This window comes from Salmo salar, chromosome ssa15 (genome assembly GCF_905237065.1).
Source record: "Salmo salar chromosome ssa15, Ssal_v3.1, whole genome shotgun sequence".
Classification (NCBI taxonomy): Eukaryota; Metazoa; Chordata; class Actinopteri; order Salmoniformes; family Salmonidae; genus Salmo; species Salmo salar.
The window spans coordinates 48,074,259-48,092,253 of NC_059456.1; the positions used below are offsets into that span (position 1 = coordinate 48,074,259).

The window sequence follows — 17,995 nt, forward strand, 5'->3', positions numbered from 1 at the left end:
AGCCCTGTGTGTGGCTGTACAAGTCACCTCCCCTCACACTCCACTCCTTTCCCCTCTCAGTGACACACACCACCCATTGTCATTTTGGATCTGCATGTTACAGTTTCCTTCGAGACAAGGGGAGCCGGTGCAGATAAGAGGAAGTAGACAAAGAAGAAAGAAAACGTGACTGGGTAACACAGCAGGGTACACTTGCTAGGTGACAGACAGACACGCACACTTACCTCAGGTGTGACATCACGGGGAGCGAAACCGGTCCCCCCGGTTGTCAAGATGAGATTGAGTTCTTTCTCATCACACCAGTCCACCAGAGTCTCCTGATGAGACAGACAGAGAGAGACAGACAGAGAGAGACAGACAGAGAGAGACAGACAGACAGAGAGACAGACAGACAGAGAGAGACAGACAGAGAGAGACAGACAGAGAGAGACAGACAGAGAGAGACAGACAGAGAGAGACAGACAGACAGAGAGAGACAGACAGAGAGAGACAGACAGAGAGAGACAGACAGAGAGAGACAGACTGAGACATAGGATCTGATAGGTTTCTAGGTATACCTCATGTCATGTGACATGAGTCTCATTGGCACTGATGGAGAGGATGTGACATACAGTAGGTCACTGCTAAGAGGTCATGGGGGTGACGATTGTGGCTTGGACTGTATACAAGGTGTGACATACACTACATGACCAAAAGTATGTGGACACCTGCTCGTCGAACATCTCATGCCAAAATCATGGGCATTAATATGGAGTTGGTCCTCCCTTTGCTGCAATAACAGCCTCCACACTTCTGGGAAGGCTTTCCACTAGATGTTGGAACATTGCTGCGGGGACTTGCTTCCATTCAGCCACAGGCATTAGTGAGGTCGGGAACTGATGTTGGACGATTAAGCCTGGCTCGCAGTCGGCATTCCAATTCATCCCAAAAGTGTTTGATGGGGTTGAGGTTAGGGTTCTGTGCAGACCAGTCAAATTCTTACACACCGATCTCGACAAACCATTTCAGTATGGACCTCGCTTTGTGTGCGGGGGCATTGTCATGCTGAAACAGGAAAAGGGCCTTCTCCAAAGCACAGAACAATCTAGAATGTGTCCTCCTGGCGTCCACTAAACCCAGATTCATCACTCCTTGATTCATCACTCCAGAGAAGACGTTTCCACTGCTCCAGAGTCCAATGGCGGTGAGCTTTACACCACTCCAGCTGACGCTTGGCATTGTGCATGCTGATCTTAGGCTTGTGTGCGACTGCTCAGCCATGGAAACCCATTTCATGAAGGTCCCGACGAACTGTTCTTGTGCTGACGTTGCTTCCAGAGGCAGTTTGGAACTCAGTAGTGAGACTTGCAACCGAGGACAGATGATTTTTACACACTATGCGCTTCAGCACTCGGTGGTCCCGTTCTGTGAGCTTATGTGGCCTACCACTTCGCGGCTGAGCCGTTGTTGCTCCTAGACATTTCCACTTCACAATAACAGCACTTACAGTTGAAGGTGCCACGTTGAAGGTCAATGAACTCTGCAGTAAGGCCATTCTACTGCCAATGTTTGTCTATGGAGATTGCATGGCGGTGTGCTCGATTTTATACACCTGTCAGCAACGGGTGTGGCTGAAATAGCCAAATTCACTCATTTGAAAGGGTGTATGTATTTTAGAAAGACAGTGAGACAGGGATAGAAAGATAAGTTACTTCAGAGCAGACCATATTCATTCGTCTCAGAGTAGGAGTACGCATCTAGGATAAAAAAAATGTATTTTTGAAAATTATTGTGATTAAGATCATATGGGCATGGGAGGACCTGATCCTAGATCAGCACTCCTACTCTAAGACACTAGAATACAGACCCTGGAGTCAAAAAGTGTTTGAAATCTTTTAAATAGTTAAGTCTCGCTTCATTGAGGTTGTCTGGCAAAATGGAACCAATTGAATATACCAAAAAAGTGCAAACCCTGTCCATCTGGCACACCAAAGCACATGCTCAAAGTATTTGATTATAAATACTATTTGAACACAGGTCTAATGACTGACAAATAGATAGACATCCAATGATCAATTTACCTTAATCTCGTCAATTTCATCTGGCACGATTTTATAGGCTGAAATAAAGCCTCCCAGCCTGGAGAGAGAGAGAGAGAGAGAGAGAGAGAGAGAGAGAGAGAGAGAGAGAGAGAGAGAGAGAGAGAAACACAGAACATCAGGACACAGTCACTCCCATTTCAGATGTGAAACTAGAAACATAAAGCCTCTTGCTGTACTGCAGATATCTTCAAAACAGTCAGTAGGCTCAAACCTCCAGACATGCAATCCAAGAGCTTTTAAAGTAATCAAATTCCTGTTCTTTTACCCAAGCAGGCCTAGCAGGGAGAGAAATAGGGATGAAAGAGAGAGCGAGAAAGGGAAGGAGAGTCGTGAATGCCCTTGAACATCCAATCCTAAAAGGCTTTCCTCAGGACGGCCCATGAGGGATACTACACTCACAAGGACAGTCTGCTGTTTGAAGAAGTGTACCATGGCGCTCTCCGGTGGCCAGCGCCGGTATTGCACTAAGAGGAGAAAATAAAGCAGCAGACTCAAGGTAAAGAATCTCCACGAATGATGGTATAATACAACACACACACACACACACACACACACACACACACACACACACACACACACACACACACACACACACACACACACACACACACACACACCTTACTTAACCTGTTTTTGTAAGGAGGTGCTATTTTTAGGAAACTACTGCATCATGTTTCCCCCTCTGCGACAGACACTTCAGACAATACTGTGGTGGAACTCCACAACCACACTAAAGTAACATCTAGCCCTTACAACATCACTGCTACACTGACTACTGACCTATTAAATCCCATAGAGTTACTGCATCAAAATAATGAGCTCGGCTTGTAGTAAATCACTTTTTCATTTTAGAGGGAAACCATCTTGCTAAAAAATGAAAAAGCAAAAGTGATAGAGCGTAGTAATTGTATTATAGCATAATTTGTCACAGAGCTGGAGTATGGACTGTGGCTAAAGCAACAAGCTCTCATCGGCTCACGTCAGAATTTGACGTTCATCTGAATTCTTAAGGTTAGGCATTAAGTCTGAAGGTTGAGGTAAGTGTTAAGGTTTGGGATAGGCTTAAAACAAAAATATAAAAAACGACTTTCTGTGGCTGGATTCAAACGCGCAACCTTTGGAACCAGAGGCAGATGCTTACAGAGGCAGATGCTTACAGAGGCAGATGCTTACGTCTATCTGCCATCCTCGTCCACAGCGCCCTAGTAGTTGCATGTTTCCACGTCATCTCCCGAATGTCCTCGGACATAGATGGACGTCGAATACTGACTTGTATCACGGTTGACCTGCCCGGGCTAAAGTATGCAGAAGGTACACTGGCATAGCGGAAACCCCCGCAGGCCCCACAAGGCGAGGGGGGGGCACAAGAGTTCTGGGGGCCCATGTGCCCATCATCTCACATCTAGTCTAAATTTGAGGAATAAATGTGAATACTTTTGACAGTAATTTCCATATGCAGCAAGCAAAGTGTTTGTGTTGCCCAATGTATATGGGTAGTAGATGAGTCAGACAATATAGTTTTCTTGCGTCTAATTAGCCCATTTCTCAGCGGCAGCGGCCCGCCTCGGCCTCCTCACCTAACTGCCAATCAAGTTTAAAAGAAGTTAGGTGAATCAGGTGGGACTCGGATGGAGAATGAGTGAGTTGTTCAAGCTGGATAAACAAAAGGCAAGAGACCAAGTGGTGCCCGAAAAACGTTTAAAAAAAACTTTATCAATCTGATCAAATTCATGAAGAAAACCACGTCAGCAAAACTACCAGCTCGTCCTCGACTGATGAAACACCATCACAGGTAGAAGCTAGCACGCCTACTTAAAGGAACATTTGAAGTGATTTTTTGACAAATGAAAACATCATGACTGGTTGTGTTTATGCCACAATAAAAAGTCATACATTTTTAAAGTTAAACTCGGACTTTGCGGGGGTCCAGAGAAACTGCACTACGCCAGAGAGAAGGTAAGAAGGTAAGAGAGGTTTTGCCTGTAGGACAAACACATGCATGCACAAACACACAGATGTATACATGCACTCACTCACTCACTCACTCACGCACGCACACACATCTATGCTAACAATGGTCTGACGAGAGTGTGAGTGCTTTACTCTCAGCGATGAGGTGTGTGTGCCTACACGTATATGTGTGTGTGCACAAGAGTTTTCAGTGTAGGTTACTGTGTTGTTTCACCCCGGGAAAGTAAAGGACCTGTAAAAATAAATCCCATCTCTGTAGGTTCATTTCCTCCCTCTCTGTTTTAGCCAAAATGAAAATATGCTAAACACAAATAGCTACGATTCCTTCCAGCTGTTTCCTAGGCAACCCCATTCTATCTGAAGCCTCTGGTTTCCATGTTTATCATGAGTGTGTTTGCTTTGTTGCTGTGTTTCGGGATGCCGTGTCTCTGCTATGTCTCTGAAGTGTCTGTGTGAGTGTTGCTGCATACCGGTGTGTGTGTGTGTGTGTGTTTTAACGTGACAGTGTAACAACACTCCTCTACTGCATGGTGTTCCAGTACAGAGCACTTCCTGAAACATTCTGTGGAGGAGCTGGATCTGACCCACTCCTGTCCAATGGGGGAGAGGGAGAGTTATGGCTGTTTGCTCTAGGTGTGGAAACATGCAGTACTGATGCTGCTACAGTATGAGAGGGGACACAGGGCTTTGGCCTGGAAGACGGGATGCTTTGCCCAGATTACTCTATGAATAAAATAGGAGAGAATAGAATAAGGGGGAGGGAGGGAGGGAGAGAGAGAGAGAGAGAGAGAGAGAGAGAGAGAGAGAGAGAGAGAGAGAGAGAGAGAGAGAGAGAGAGAGAGAGAGAGAGAGAGAGAGAGAGAGAGAGAGAGAGAGAGAGAAGGGGGAAGGGAAGGGAAGGGAAGGGAAGGGAAGGGAAGGGAAGGGAAGGAGAAAGGCAATAGGAGATTGAGAAAAGCATGATGCGGTGGTACATATGATGTATTTTACCTATGATGTTTCTGTTTCTGTATGTAACCGTAATGTATGTGTGTCTTACGTCTATTTGTTTATGGTGTGCCTGTTATGTCTGAGATTTGTCTGAAACTTTGTTCCCTCCTGCTGCTGTGTTGGTTGGACCAGGTCTCTCTTGAAAAATAGATTCGATCTCAATGAGACTACCTAGATAAAGGTTCAATTAAATGAAGACATCAAGACACAATCCACTAACCAATACCCCTTACCCCTGCACACACACACACACACAGTCTGTGACCCAGCTGTGCAGGTCTATACAGTTGTGGGCCAGCTCTATGTTGAGGCCCATCTGCTGTAGTGGTGGTATTAATAATGCATGGTCTCTGTACAGGGCTCTCCATCACACATACACACACACACACACACACACACACACACACACACACACGCGCATACACACACACACACACACACACACACAGCTTTGTTTGACCATTAAAAATCGTATTTTCCAACACTAACCCTAACAATAACCCTAAACCCTAAACCCACTAACACTAAACCTAACCCTAAGCTTAACCCCAAAACCCTAACCCTAACCTTAACCCCAAAACCCTAAAACTAACCCTTAAGCTTAAAATAGTGTTTGAACAAATTCAGGACCTGACTTTTCAAAAAAGTGATTGTTTTCCTATCTTTTCAGGACATCCGGGTGAAATGTTAGGACATTGGGTTACTGATAATGTAGGAAAACAAGTACACACTCACACACAAACAGAGGGCCAGCACCATCATCCCTACCCAAGACATCTTAGTAGAGCCTGGCTGTGATGGCAGCGATGTAGGGAAGCTCTCAAGGGTCAACAATTCCTTTCAACGTGTCTGCAGTGAGAGGGGTGTATATGTGTGTCTTTGAGGGGACTCTCCTCGCGTTACACACACACAACCCCCACCACCAGCCAGTGTTGAGTGCTCTGAGTGCTCTGTACGGTGTTACACTCCCATTGCTACACTCCCAATGCTACACTCACTGTAACAATCACACACTGAAACACTAGCTGAGAGACACACAGAGACACACACTTAGACTAACTCAGACAGAGAACCACTCAAGAACAACCCAACCCAGCTATATTTAGGACCCCACACAATCATGCATATCTAATCTGTACTGCGTTGCCTGGGATTGTCCTTTCAAGCACAGTTGCAGCAACTATGGTGGATGCGTAACCAGGCCAGCTCAGTACAGCTCACCTTGGCTTAGTTCAGCTTGTCTCTGTAGTATAAAAAGGGTGAAATTGCAGAAAGCTGTCTCCCCTCAATCGCTTATTCTCTGAACTATCCACTACCCCACCAACATGTAATTTTCCGCAACCTGGGATACGACGTAATTTTGACAAGTCCATGTACAGCGGATCATTTGCACGATAACATAGCTTAACACATTGCAGGCTAGCAGGTGCTAGTTAAGGCTAGCACAGGCTAGCAAATGCTAACACTGGCTAAAACAGGCTAGTACAGAAACATTTAAAGACTAGCATAAGATAGCTTGCTAACGTAGAGCACAACCAGCCCAGCGGACCTGTCTTGTCTGTCTCCTTCCAGTGACTGCTGCTCTGTGGGTGAAATGAGCACACTGTCACCCATCTGATTTATACAGACGCTATTTTTAGCTGCGACAATTTGTAAAATTGACAAAGGATGTTACAACCCAAGTTGCTCGAGGGCGGCAACACGGTGTTGGCTGGAGCCCCAGGAGGATATTCATTCAACCTTCAACACACACACGTACACATGCTCCAGAATGTACACACACACACAGAAATGTACATGCACGCATGTGAACACACACACACACACACACACACACACACACACACACACACACACACACACACACACACACACACACACACACACACACACACACACACACACACACACACACACACACACACACACACACACACAAATAAGCAGGAGGGGAGAACTGTACACATTGAGCACAGACAACAACCCATCTGCCCTTGAGAATGTGTGTCATTTTCATGACCCCTCTCTCTCTCTTTCTCTCTCTCTGTTTCTCTCCCTCTCTCTCTGTCTTGCTTTGTCTCTTTCTCTCTATTTGTCTCCCTCTTTCTCTCTCTCCCTCTCTCTCTCTCTCTTGCTTTCTCTCTCTCTCTCTCTATCTGCTATTTGTCTCTCTCTTTCTCTCTCTGTTTCTCTCCCTTTCTCTCTCTGTTTCTCTCTGTCTTGTATTCTCTCTCTCTCTCCCTCTCTCTATCTAGGCTGACACACCTCTTCAAGCTCCTTCAATAGGAGGGAATACATTATGTGTTGGTGTACTGATTGGACACTGTGGAGGCTGATATCAAGGAGAATGTGTTAAAAGAGTTTAAAGTAGGCTTGGGCGGTATCCAGATTGTCATACATTCATACCGTCCTTGTGCCATACTGGGATATTTGGTAATATCGGCACTGAACACAAGGGGCGCTGCTTTCAAACCTCACTTATTCTCTGTAATCCGAAGGTTAGCAATGCTAACAAGCACATGTAAAATCTCGTAGAGAATGCTAACTAAATGCTAACGGGCTATTGCAAACATTTTGCTGCACGTACAAAACTAATATGAGCCAGCAAGGCTCTTGATCAAGGAGGGAATTCTCTGCTGTTACGAAGTGAATGCTTGATTTTGGAAGAAACTATCCACTTAGCTAGATTGTTAACTAGCTACTAAATTAGCAAACCAAATGCACAACTGCAGAGCATTTAGCACATTTTAGACAGTTAACTTAATAGTTATAAGATATCTAACTGGTAAACATTTAGTTGTGAATTCCATACGGTAACTAGATCACCTGGCGCATGACACGCAACAGTCAAAAGGCCCCGGTCTCTCGTCATTGTGTGCTTGTAAACAAGCATAAGCTTCATAACGAAAAATAATGTGTCAGGTGAAATGAAAAACGTAATGTTCTTTATCTCCTAACGTATTGCGCAAGTTGACTCCAGGTATTTACTTAAAAAGTAGCTACAAATATTCACATTTATTAAAAAACTTCAAAGAAATATTTTCAACTGTATTTTTTAAATGTATTTATTTATTTTTATATTTATTGAATATCCGAAACATACAATATACTTGCAGTGAAGCCGCTCAACAACTACACCACACCATCCAACAGACTCCCATTCAGAGCGACACACAGAAGCATCCAGGGTCAATGCCCTGCTCAAGGGCACGTTGACAGATCTCCCACCAGGCCAAAAAACCTGAACCCGAACCCTCCAAGATCCCCCCACAGTTCCCCAATAGCTGTCCCTCAACCAACCTCCACTCCCACTTGTCTAAAATTCCACATCCCAAACCTCAGCTTCCCTCAGATCCCATCTATCTCTGCTGGTCGACCCTCTTCGGATTTCTACGCAACACATATCTTTCAACTATGCTGTGATGTTAAAACATACAATTTCAATCTATCTAATCGAATAGAATCCACAGATTGCGAGATGTTGTCAACATCCTGGTCCTCAAATGAAACTGGTATACTTTCCTATTTATGCTATTTTCATTCCTCCGCAAATTTTGATCCTTTATATTGGGCAGACAGACCAGTTCCCCACCTCCTCCCGCTGCCACCTGCCTCCTCTATTTTTGGTGTAATGCTGTAATCAATTGGTTGTACTCTTGGACTGAGCAGACCTTCCCGTACAATTCTGATAACTCCATGAAGGACATAACTCTACCATTCCAATTTACAATATCATTTAAGAACAAAATACCCTTTTCAAACATCTTTCCCATAAATACAGGTATTTTATCAACCAGCACATTTGTGTTCAGCCATAATATTTGTTGTAATATTTGTTCTATCTTTTCAGGGGGATGAAATTGAAATTGTAGCCAGCTCTGCCACGCTTGTTTGCAAAAGAGAGATACTTTGAAAAAAGTATCATTTTCAATTAATCAAAAATTAGACATGGCAATCTGCACAAAGGCAAAAAGGCAATTTTTAAACAATGGATGAGCTTTTCTTTGTAATATACTTGAGAACCATGTAGGGTTCAAGTAAAACTTTTGAATAAGTGAAGCTTTTAGAGAGAGGTTTAGTGCTTTTATATTTAATAATCTCAACCCTCCCAATTCATATTCATGATATAGATAGGCACCACGCTTTATTTGGTCTGGTTTAGTGTCCCAGATAAAGCTAAATATTTGTTGCTCATATGATTTGAAAAATGAATCATCAGGAGTAGGCAGCGCCATAAGTAAGTGAGTATACTGAGATATGACTAAGGAGTTAATCAGGGCAATTTTCCCATAAATAGACAGGTATTTACCTCTCCATGGTTGCAGGATCTTGTCTATTTTACAAGTTTTCTATTGAAATTCATTGTGGAGAGCTTATTTATATCTTATATGAATACCAAGTATGTCTACTTCACCATTAGCCCATTTTATAGGTAAACTGCAGGGTAATGTAAAAGTTGCATTTTTTAAAGATCCAATACGTAATATTAGGTTTTAGTCCAGAGAGTACAGAAAAGTTATCTAGATCTTCAATGAGACATTGAAGATTGGACACCTTTGTTTTTAAGCCTTGGATTTCTAATAATCTAATGTTGTTATTGGATCTGATTTTAATGGCTAGCATTTCGATGGCCATAACGAATAGATATGGTGACAGCAGACACCCTTGTTTAACACCTCTTGACAATTCAAAACTCTCTGAGAAGTAGCCGTTATTTACTATTTTACACCTGGGGTTGCTATACATTATTTTTACCCATTTTATAAGAGAATCACAGAAATTGTAAAAATCCAGGCATTTCTAAATAAAATCCAGTCTTACTTTGTCAAATGCCTTTTCAAAATCAGATATAAATACCAGGCCTGGCTTCTTAGATGTTTCATGATGTTCTATTATTTCTAGTAGTTGTCGTATATCTTCTTATGGATAGGGGGCACTATTTTCACGACCGGGTGAAAATAACGTAGCCGATTTAATCTGTTTATTACTCCTGCCCAGAAACTAGAATATGCATATAATTGTTTGATTTGGATAGAAAAGACTCTAAAGTTTCTAAAACTGTTTGAATGGTGTCTGTGAGTATAACAGAACTCATATGGCAGGCCAAAACCTGAGAAGATTCCATACAGGAAGTGCCCTGTCTGACCATTTCTTGTCCTTCTAGGTTATCTCTATCGAATATACAGTATCTCTGCTGTAATGTGACAATTTCTAAGGCTCTCTGAAGGCGCCAGAAAGTGGATTGGGATCTCTGCAGTCTCTGGGCAAGGTTCAGCAGCTCTGTTTGTGAATGGTCAGCCTAGTGGCTCAGAGCCTGGAGATGCGTGCGCACGACAGGATTCCATGTTTTTCTTCACCTGTTTGAACGAAAACAACATCGTCTGGTTGGAATATTATCGCTATTTTATGAGAAAAATAGCATAAAAATAGATTTTAAACAGCGTTTGACATGCTTCTAAGTACGGTAATGGAATATTTTGAAATGTTTTGTCACGATACGCGCCCGCACGTCACCGTTCGGATAGGGACCTGAATGCACAAACAAAACGGAGGATATTTGCACATAACTATGGATTATTTTGAACCAGAACAACATTTGTTGTTGAAGTAGAAGTCTTGGGAGTGCATTCTGACGAAGAACAGCAAAGGTAATCCAATTTTTCTTATAGTAATTCTGAGTTTAGTGAACGCCAAACTTGGTGGGTGTCAAATTAGCTAGCCCGTGATAGCGAGCTATCTACTCAGAATATTGCAAAATGTGCTTTTGCCGAAAAGCTATTTTAAAATCTGACACCGCGATTGCATAAAGGAGTTCTGTATCTATAATTCTTAAAATAATTGTTATGTATTTTGTAAACGTTTATCAAGAGTAATTTACTAAATTCACCGGAAGTTTTCGGTGGGTTTGCTAGTTCTGAACAGCACATGCTAATGTAAAAAGCTGGTTTTTGTGGTTAGATTAGCGAGATTAATGTGGTTAGATTAACGAGAGTCTTGTCTTTCAAATGGTGTAAAATAGTCATATGTTTGAGAAATTGAAATTATAGCATTTTTAAGGTTTTTCGTATTTCGCGCCGGGCGCTACCATTGGATATTGATGACACGTTCCGCTAGCGGAACGTCTAGATGTAAGAAGATATTATCTCCATTGTATCGTCCATGTAAAAAACCTGTCTGATCAGGATGAACAATACCTGGTAAAAACCTTTTCATTCTGAGTGCTATGCATTTCGCTAGTATTTTTGCATCACAACATTGAAGTGTAAGGGGTCTCCAGATTTTTAGATAGACTGGATCTTTATATTTGCCATCTGGGTCTTGTTTTAATAATAGTGAAATCAGACCTTCCTGCTGAGTACCTGACAGACGGTATTGAACAGTATTGACGGTATTGAAAAAGCATCCCGTGGCTTTTTCCAAATACCCCGGTATACGGTATACAGCCCAAGCCTAGTTTAAAGAAGTGATCACTAACCGGTAAATCGAGACCTTTCAACGCAATCCTAGTCAATGCCCCAAACATTTCTATAGAAAAGCCAACGATAAAGCCTTGCACTTCTATTTTTATTATATTTGTCTTGCGCCATTGGTGGTAGGTGCAGTTGATTCAGCTGCCCTGCGAGCCGGCCTGGCGAAGGGACAAACTCTGCCTACCTGGCGGATCTGGAGAGCTAAAATCAAGTGAGCATACTGCACTGGCCAATTGGATCCCTCAAATCAGTGTCTGCAGCTTCCACTAACCCACAGGAAAGTTTGATACTAGCCTACATGAGATGTCCTAACTTTTAAAACCATAACCAGAGAGAGACTGTCAAAGATTACAACGAAGAGCTGCTGTTTTTATGTTCATGTTTCAGTTTTGATTTAGCACTGTCAATACTTTTTTTTTCAACACTTTCACTAAACATAATAATATCGAATAATATTTAACTTTCTCTTTAACATAGGAACAACATGAACTGGTTCATGAGGCAGAAATAATGCAGTGTGACTCGAGTTTTGTCATCAGGTGGAAGACGGTGTCCCCTCCCTCTGGTCAGTCTCACAGGAGGAAAGGAGAGAGCAGGGACCGTGAGAGATAGACCCACTGTTGCTCTCCCCCTCCCTTCGCCAGGACTGACCATCAAAGGAAGGTACCGTACAATCAGTCCAGCAAAGCTAATTATGCTCCGCTATACCTCGCAAGTAATACAACAACTGATCTACATAGCTTGAGATTTGAAAGATAGTATGGTATGAGAAGAACAATATTGGCAGGCCAAACATAGCCAATATGCTGTGATAATGTATTAGGCCTACTGTGCAAACATTATTCTTACAGAACAGTTTTTTAGCGGTTAGGAGCGTTGTGCCAGTAACCGAAAGGTCGCTGGTTCGAATCCCCAAGCCGACTAGGTGAAAAATCTGCCATGCTGCACTTAGCTCTAATTGCTCCTTTAAGTCACTCTGGACTAGTGTCTGCTAAATTACAAAAATATAAATGTATTAAGTTCATGTTGCATAGGCTTACAAGTCATGCACAACAACAAAAAATCTGAGCGGTAGACTTTGACTCTGAAAGTGACTCAGAAAAGGGTGGTGACCACTGGTGTTTAAAGAATATGTGTCCCATTGAGTGACAGCTGTCTGGTTTAAAGTGTTTGGGCTGATTCTGGTGGGCTGTGGGTGGCTCTGCCCTGTGTTTGGAGTGTTCGTGTGTGTGTGCCTGCGTGAATAATCATGAATCGATGTCTATGCGTGTGTCTGTCCCAGACACTGTGCCATGGCACATTGTGGCCAGAATTTGTCTCCAGCTGGTCATCCTGAGGTAGTAACACGTGATGTGGAAATGTGGCACAGCACAGCATGGCACAGCCTGTAGAGGGGAGTAGAGGGTCAGGCTCAATCCCAATAACCCCCTTAGCCCTCCCTGGCCGTTTTTCGCGACTCCGTGAGCCACCTGGAGTAGTCTCGAAAACCCGAACCTTGGCAACGGTGGTTAGGGTCTGGTTTCAATTGCACTCTTCACAACTTCAATAAGATAAAAAACTTTTTTTACAGAGTGGGTCCTCTTCAGTCAGACAACTCTCCCAACAAATCAGGAGGCTGACATGCCAGAACGTCGCAATTCGATAACCAACGTTTGCAGGCAAAACCTTTGCAGTGGTTTTAGTGACGCTAGTTGACACAAACTAGACACTTGCGAAATGCACTCATTAAAAATAACCTCTGTGATCTCCATCTTGCTACTATTTAGTATTTTCTATTTCTATTGTATTTTATTTTGTATTTTCTAAGAGCATTGGGCCAGTAACCGAAAGGTCGCTGGTTTGAATCCCTGAGCTGACTAGGTTTAAAATCTGCCCTTGAACAAGACACTTAATTAACCCTAACTGCTCCTGTAAGTCGTTCTGGATAAGAACGTCTGCTAAATAAGACATTGACATTGTTCCTCTATGTCATTAAAATCAGACCCTAGTCACTGTTACCTTGGGTTGGGTTTTAGAGACTTCTCCCGGAGTGGGAGTGGTTTTCTGATGGCATTTTGAGCTACGCGTAGTGCCTTTTCAGCCCTCTAGTTCGTCCTCCAAACAAAGCCAATCAAGTTGCAGACTTCCTAGTAAGTGGTACTCAAATTACCCATGAAGCTCTGCGACCCGATGCTGGATAGTTTCTGCAGGAAAGATGGCTGCCAAAAATAGGAGGATGGAAGGAAATGTAAGTCATTATAACTTATTAATGACTCATTTACAAATCATGAAACGAAAAAAGTACAGTTAAGAGGAATATGTTAGTTAATGCAAAGACAAATTGTACATATTTTTTGGTCATAAAGTTGTTTTACGAAAATCACTGTTTAAGAAAGTTGTCTGACTAGCTAACATTAGCTAACTAATATATTTAGTTAGCTATATGGGCTTTTGACATTTGTATTAATTGTAATTTGTGTTGTTTAATGTTTTAGGGAATCCTAAGCAAACCAGATTGTATTGTGAAACCCTGTGGAGGTAAATAATCGAAAGAATTTACTGCAAATGGAATGTATAATTGTGTACGCTTGCCTTGCTGTTCATTAAAAAATACTTGTCATTGTTCTTTATTGTAGTAACGTTAGTGATTGACGATATGTGTCAATAAAGCTGAAGTAACGTACATATTTTCTTACTTATTGTGTGGTACTGGATAAAAACAACTGTACTGTATGTCTATGGATGTGCAACTATAGCTGATTTGTGTATGGACCCTAAAACATTTAGTATAAATATTAGTTCAGAACGGTGGTGTCACGGCTGTTCGAAGGATCGGACCAAAATGCAGCGTGTTCGTAGTTCCACATATTTATTTATTGTGAAACTAAAATGCAAAGACACCAAATACTTGAAACACAAAAAACAACAAACCATGACGCAGAGAGGAAAACACACTACTCAAAAGATAATCACCCACAAAAACAGGTGGGACAAACATCAACTTAAATATGACCTCCAATTAGAGGTAACGAGGATCAGCTGCCTCCAATTGGAGATCAACCCAAACAACACCAACATAGAAATACAAAACTAGAAACTGAACATAGAAATACAAAAACAGACAAACACCCCCTGTCACGCCCTGACCTACTCTACCATAGAAAATAACAACTTACTATGGTCAGGATGTGACAGGTGGTTTTAATTGTTTTACAATGCTTCCACTGGCTAATCATTATTAACCAGTGGAAAATGACTGAAGGAAATGTGACTGTTACATGTCAAATTGCTATTATGGAAGGAAAGCCCTGCTTCAGTTCCAACTCCACATTGAACCACAGCCAGAGGATGGGTAGGTTACACACTGACACACACACACACACACGCACATGCAAACAGCACACACACACACACACACACACACACACACACACACACACACACACACACACACACACACACACACACACACACACACACACACACACACACACACACACACACACACACACACAAGCATGCATCCAGGAACACACACACACCCCACCCTCCTCTCCACACACACGCTAATGAGTGTGTGACAGCCCGGTTGACAGGCTAGCTAGTTAGTGGAGCCAGTGCTGGCTCAGTGTGTCCCAAGACAGCGTGACGTATGAGACATGACACAGGCTTCCACACATAGGCCTCCATATTACACACTAAAGGACATGACAGACAGACAGGCGTTAGATTGGGCTGAGGGCTACAGCACAGGCCCTATGACATTAATACACTAACACACCCGTGCTATTATAACATATAAGAACAGACCAGGGTTTCCATGGGGCAACACCGGTGTTTCAGAGTAGGAGTGCTGATCTGGAATCAGCTCCCCCATCCATTTCATCTTATTCATTATGATTGGTAAAAGGTAAAACTGATCCTAGATCAGCAGTCATGCTCTGAGATGCTTTAGGATTATGGCACCAAGGTGTAAGAAGATCAACACATGCTACAACATATGGACATTTATGTGTGTGTCACTGTTAAGGATGATTAAGATGAAATGGATGGGGGAGCTGATTCCAGATCAGCACTCCTACTCTGAAACACTGACGTTGCCCCATGGAAACCCTCAGCCAGTGAGTGTGTGTGTGTGTGTGTGTGTGTGTGTGTGCGTGTGTGCGTGCGTATGGTCCCCTTGTCTCATGTAGAATGTGCTGGAGTTTGAGAGTTGGAAGACTTACAGGGAGGGGTCGTGGACGAGATCTTTGAGGTTGATTCCACTGCGGTCCTCTGCCAGGTTCCTAAAACAGCTGTCACTCACTGGATGAAGAGAACAGGAGCGAGAGAGAGAGAGAGAGAGAGAGAGAGAGAGAGAGAGAACTCATCAGTTAAGTGGGCCAATACACACACGCTAACACATCTGCAACTGTTGTGCCCCGTGACTGTTGAGCAGGTGTGAGCCACATGAGTCATCATAGTGGTCAGAGATAGAATGACAGACAGAGAGAGAGACAGACAGACATCACTAAGAAAGAGACAAGGTGTTTCATGGTCTAAGTGATTACTAAGGACAGGCGAGCTTATATAAGGTACAAAAATATCACTTTATAAATAGGCAGACGTATAAAGCGACAATGCATCAGCAGTGCACCCAACTAACTCCATAGCACAACTAAAGAGACGTGGACGCCAGGAAACGGTTAAATGTTTAACCACTGACAAAAAGAGAGGGAGAGGGAGGTGTGAAGGGGGGGCTGAGAAGGAGAGATCGAGAGGGATGGAGGCTAGGGGGGGGGGAGAGGGAGAGGGGGAGAGAGAGGGAGACAAAAAGAAAGGGATGACAGAGAGGAGGAGGGTATGAGGAAAATGCAAGAGCGGGGGGTGAGAGAGAGGGAGGAGGGTGAGGAAAATGAGAGAGAGAGGGATGAGATAGATGAGGGGGAGGTGAGGATAAAGGGATTGCTGTGGGGACAGAGGTAAACAGAGAGTGTAGGCCAGTGCTCTGGGCTCTGGAAAATACATTGAAGATTGCTGACATTTGCACAGAGAGAGAGAGAGAGAGAGAGAGAGAGAGAGAGAGGGAACGGGCACGTGGAACACACACTACCCTGAATTAGAGGGACAATGCTGTGTGTGTGTGCATGTGTGTGCATGCGCGCGTGTGTGTGTATGTGCGTGTGCTCGTAAGTGTGTGTGTGTGTGTGCGTGTATGTGTGTGTGTGGAAGGGGGTAGTTCCTTTAAGACTGCAGTATTCCTTACACACACAACCACCCCTCCTCAGTCTTTCTCACCCAGCTACCCCTTGATCTAAAAATAGCTACTCCACTCTCCTACAAGAGGCAGCAACCATTCTGAACCAATCAACATGCTCTGTCAAAGGCATCGGCACCCACCACCCTTTTCTGTGTCTATCCGTGTGTGTTTGTGATAGGGGGAACTCCTGACTAAAGGTAATGCAACACGAGGCAGGTGTGCCCCTCCCTCAAGTGGGATAACTGGGAGAGTGATAAAAAGGAGAGAGAGAAGAGGGGGAGAGAGAAGGAGAATGAAATACAGTGTACCCGAGAAAGAAAGAGAGAGTACGGACGAGAGAGTGTAAGGGAGAAGGAGAGTGAGATGAGCGAAGGAGAGAGAGAGAGAGACAGAGAGTGAGAGAGAGAGAGAGCGAGAGAGCGAGAGAGAAGGGAGGGAGATCTGACTGCAGTTGAAACAGGCTTCAAAGGAATATTAATGTGATCCTGTGCAGGAGCTGGAAGGGAAAGAGGGAAGGAATGCAGATGGTCGGCCATGACGCCGTGGATTCCGCTCCGCACCTATTCCCAGGTAAGCTTGCAGCTCAGGAGCATGGGAGTGGCTGGCCATTTAGACTCCTCCCCCCGACACCATCCAGCTCCTCCCCCTAAGCCTACTGCAAGTCTGCTTCACTGAAGCTAAAAAAAAAAATCACAACTTCAGTTTGGGCACTGATCTCAAATCAGTTCATGCTTTTAACCGAAAAGAGTTAACGCTAGACCAGGGACAGGGAATACGGATCCCAGATCTCTAGTTACAGTCCTGCTGGGCATACACTTAGACGTGCTCACATTTCCTGATTTCCTTGTCCCAAATCTTCCATTCTATCCATCCTCAACCCCAGGACGTGGGTGCTCACATTACACCATGATTCCCATACTGATCCTGCTCTGGTAGAAAAATGCCGACACGCAAACAGCGAGCTGATTTATTAGGGGGTACATTATTATGTGGAGAAACATCAAAAAAGAGGCGCAGAATATGGACCCGCCAATGGTCGGACAGATGTAAACTATATGGAGTTTTTTATTCTACTGAGGGAATTGGAGGTTATATCTACATTTTAATATTGAAAAGGCTGCGTTCTCTCCACAGCTTCATCAATCTGTCTTCCGTTACCTCGGTCCATATGGTACGTGTTGTTGCTGCTTTCCTCTTCACCATCAACGGGCAGATTGGATTATGCTGATCGGGACGGGGAAGGAGGAGCACCCTTCTGAGAAGGA

The 17,995-nt window shown here is 43.5% G+C and overlaps 1 protein-coding gene across 16 annotated transcripts in view; it reads right to left on the reverse strand.

Annotated features, from left to right (window-relative positions):
- The window catches only part of LOC106571666 (gephyrin), a 105,205-nt gene that overhangs the window by 61,294 nt on the left and 25,916 nt on the right, over positions 1 to 17,995 (reverse strand). For all 16 annotated transcript variants that reach the window (XM_045695806.1, XM_045695804.1, XM_045695802.1 and 13 more), the window contains exons 2-4: positions 15,718 to 15,796; positions 2,061 to 2,118; positions 225 to 317 (exon numbers count right to left, since the gene is read on the reverse strand). In XM_045695806.1, coding sequence (XP_045551762.1) covers positions 225 to 317; positions 2,061 to 2,118; positions 15,718 to 15,796 — 230 coding nt within the window. The remainder of the gene's footprint in view (positions 1 to 224; positions 318 to 2,060; positions 2,119 to 15,717; positions 15,797 to 17,995) is intronic.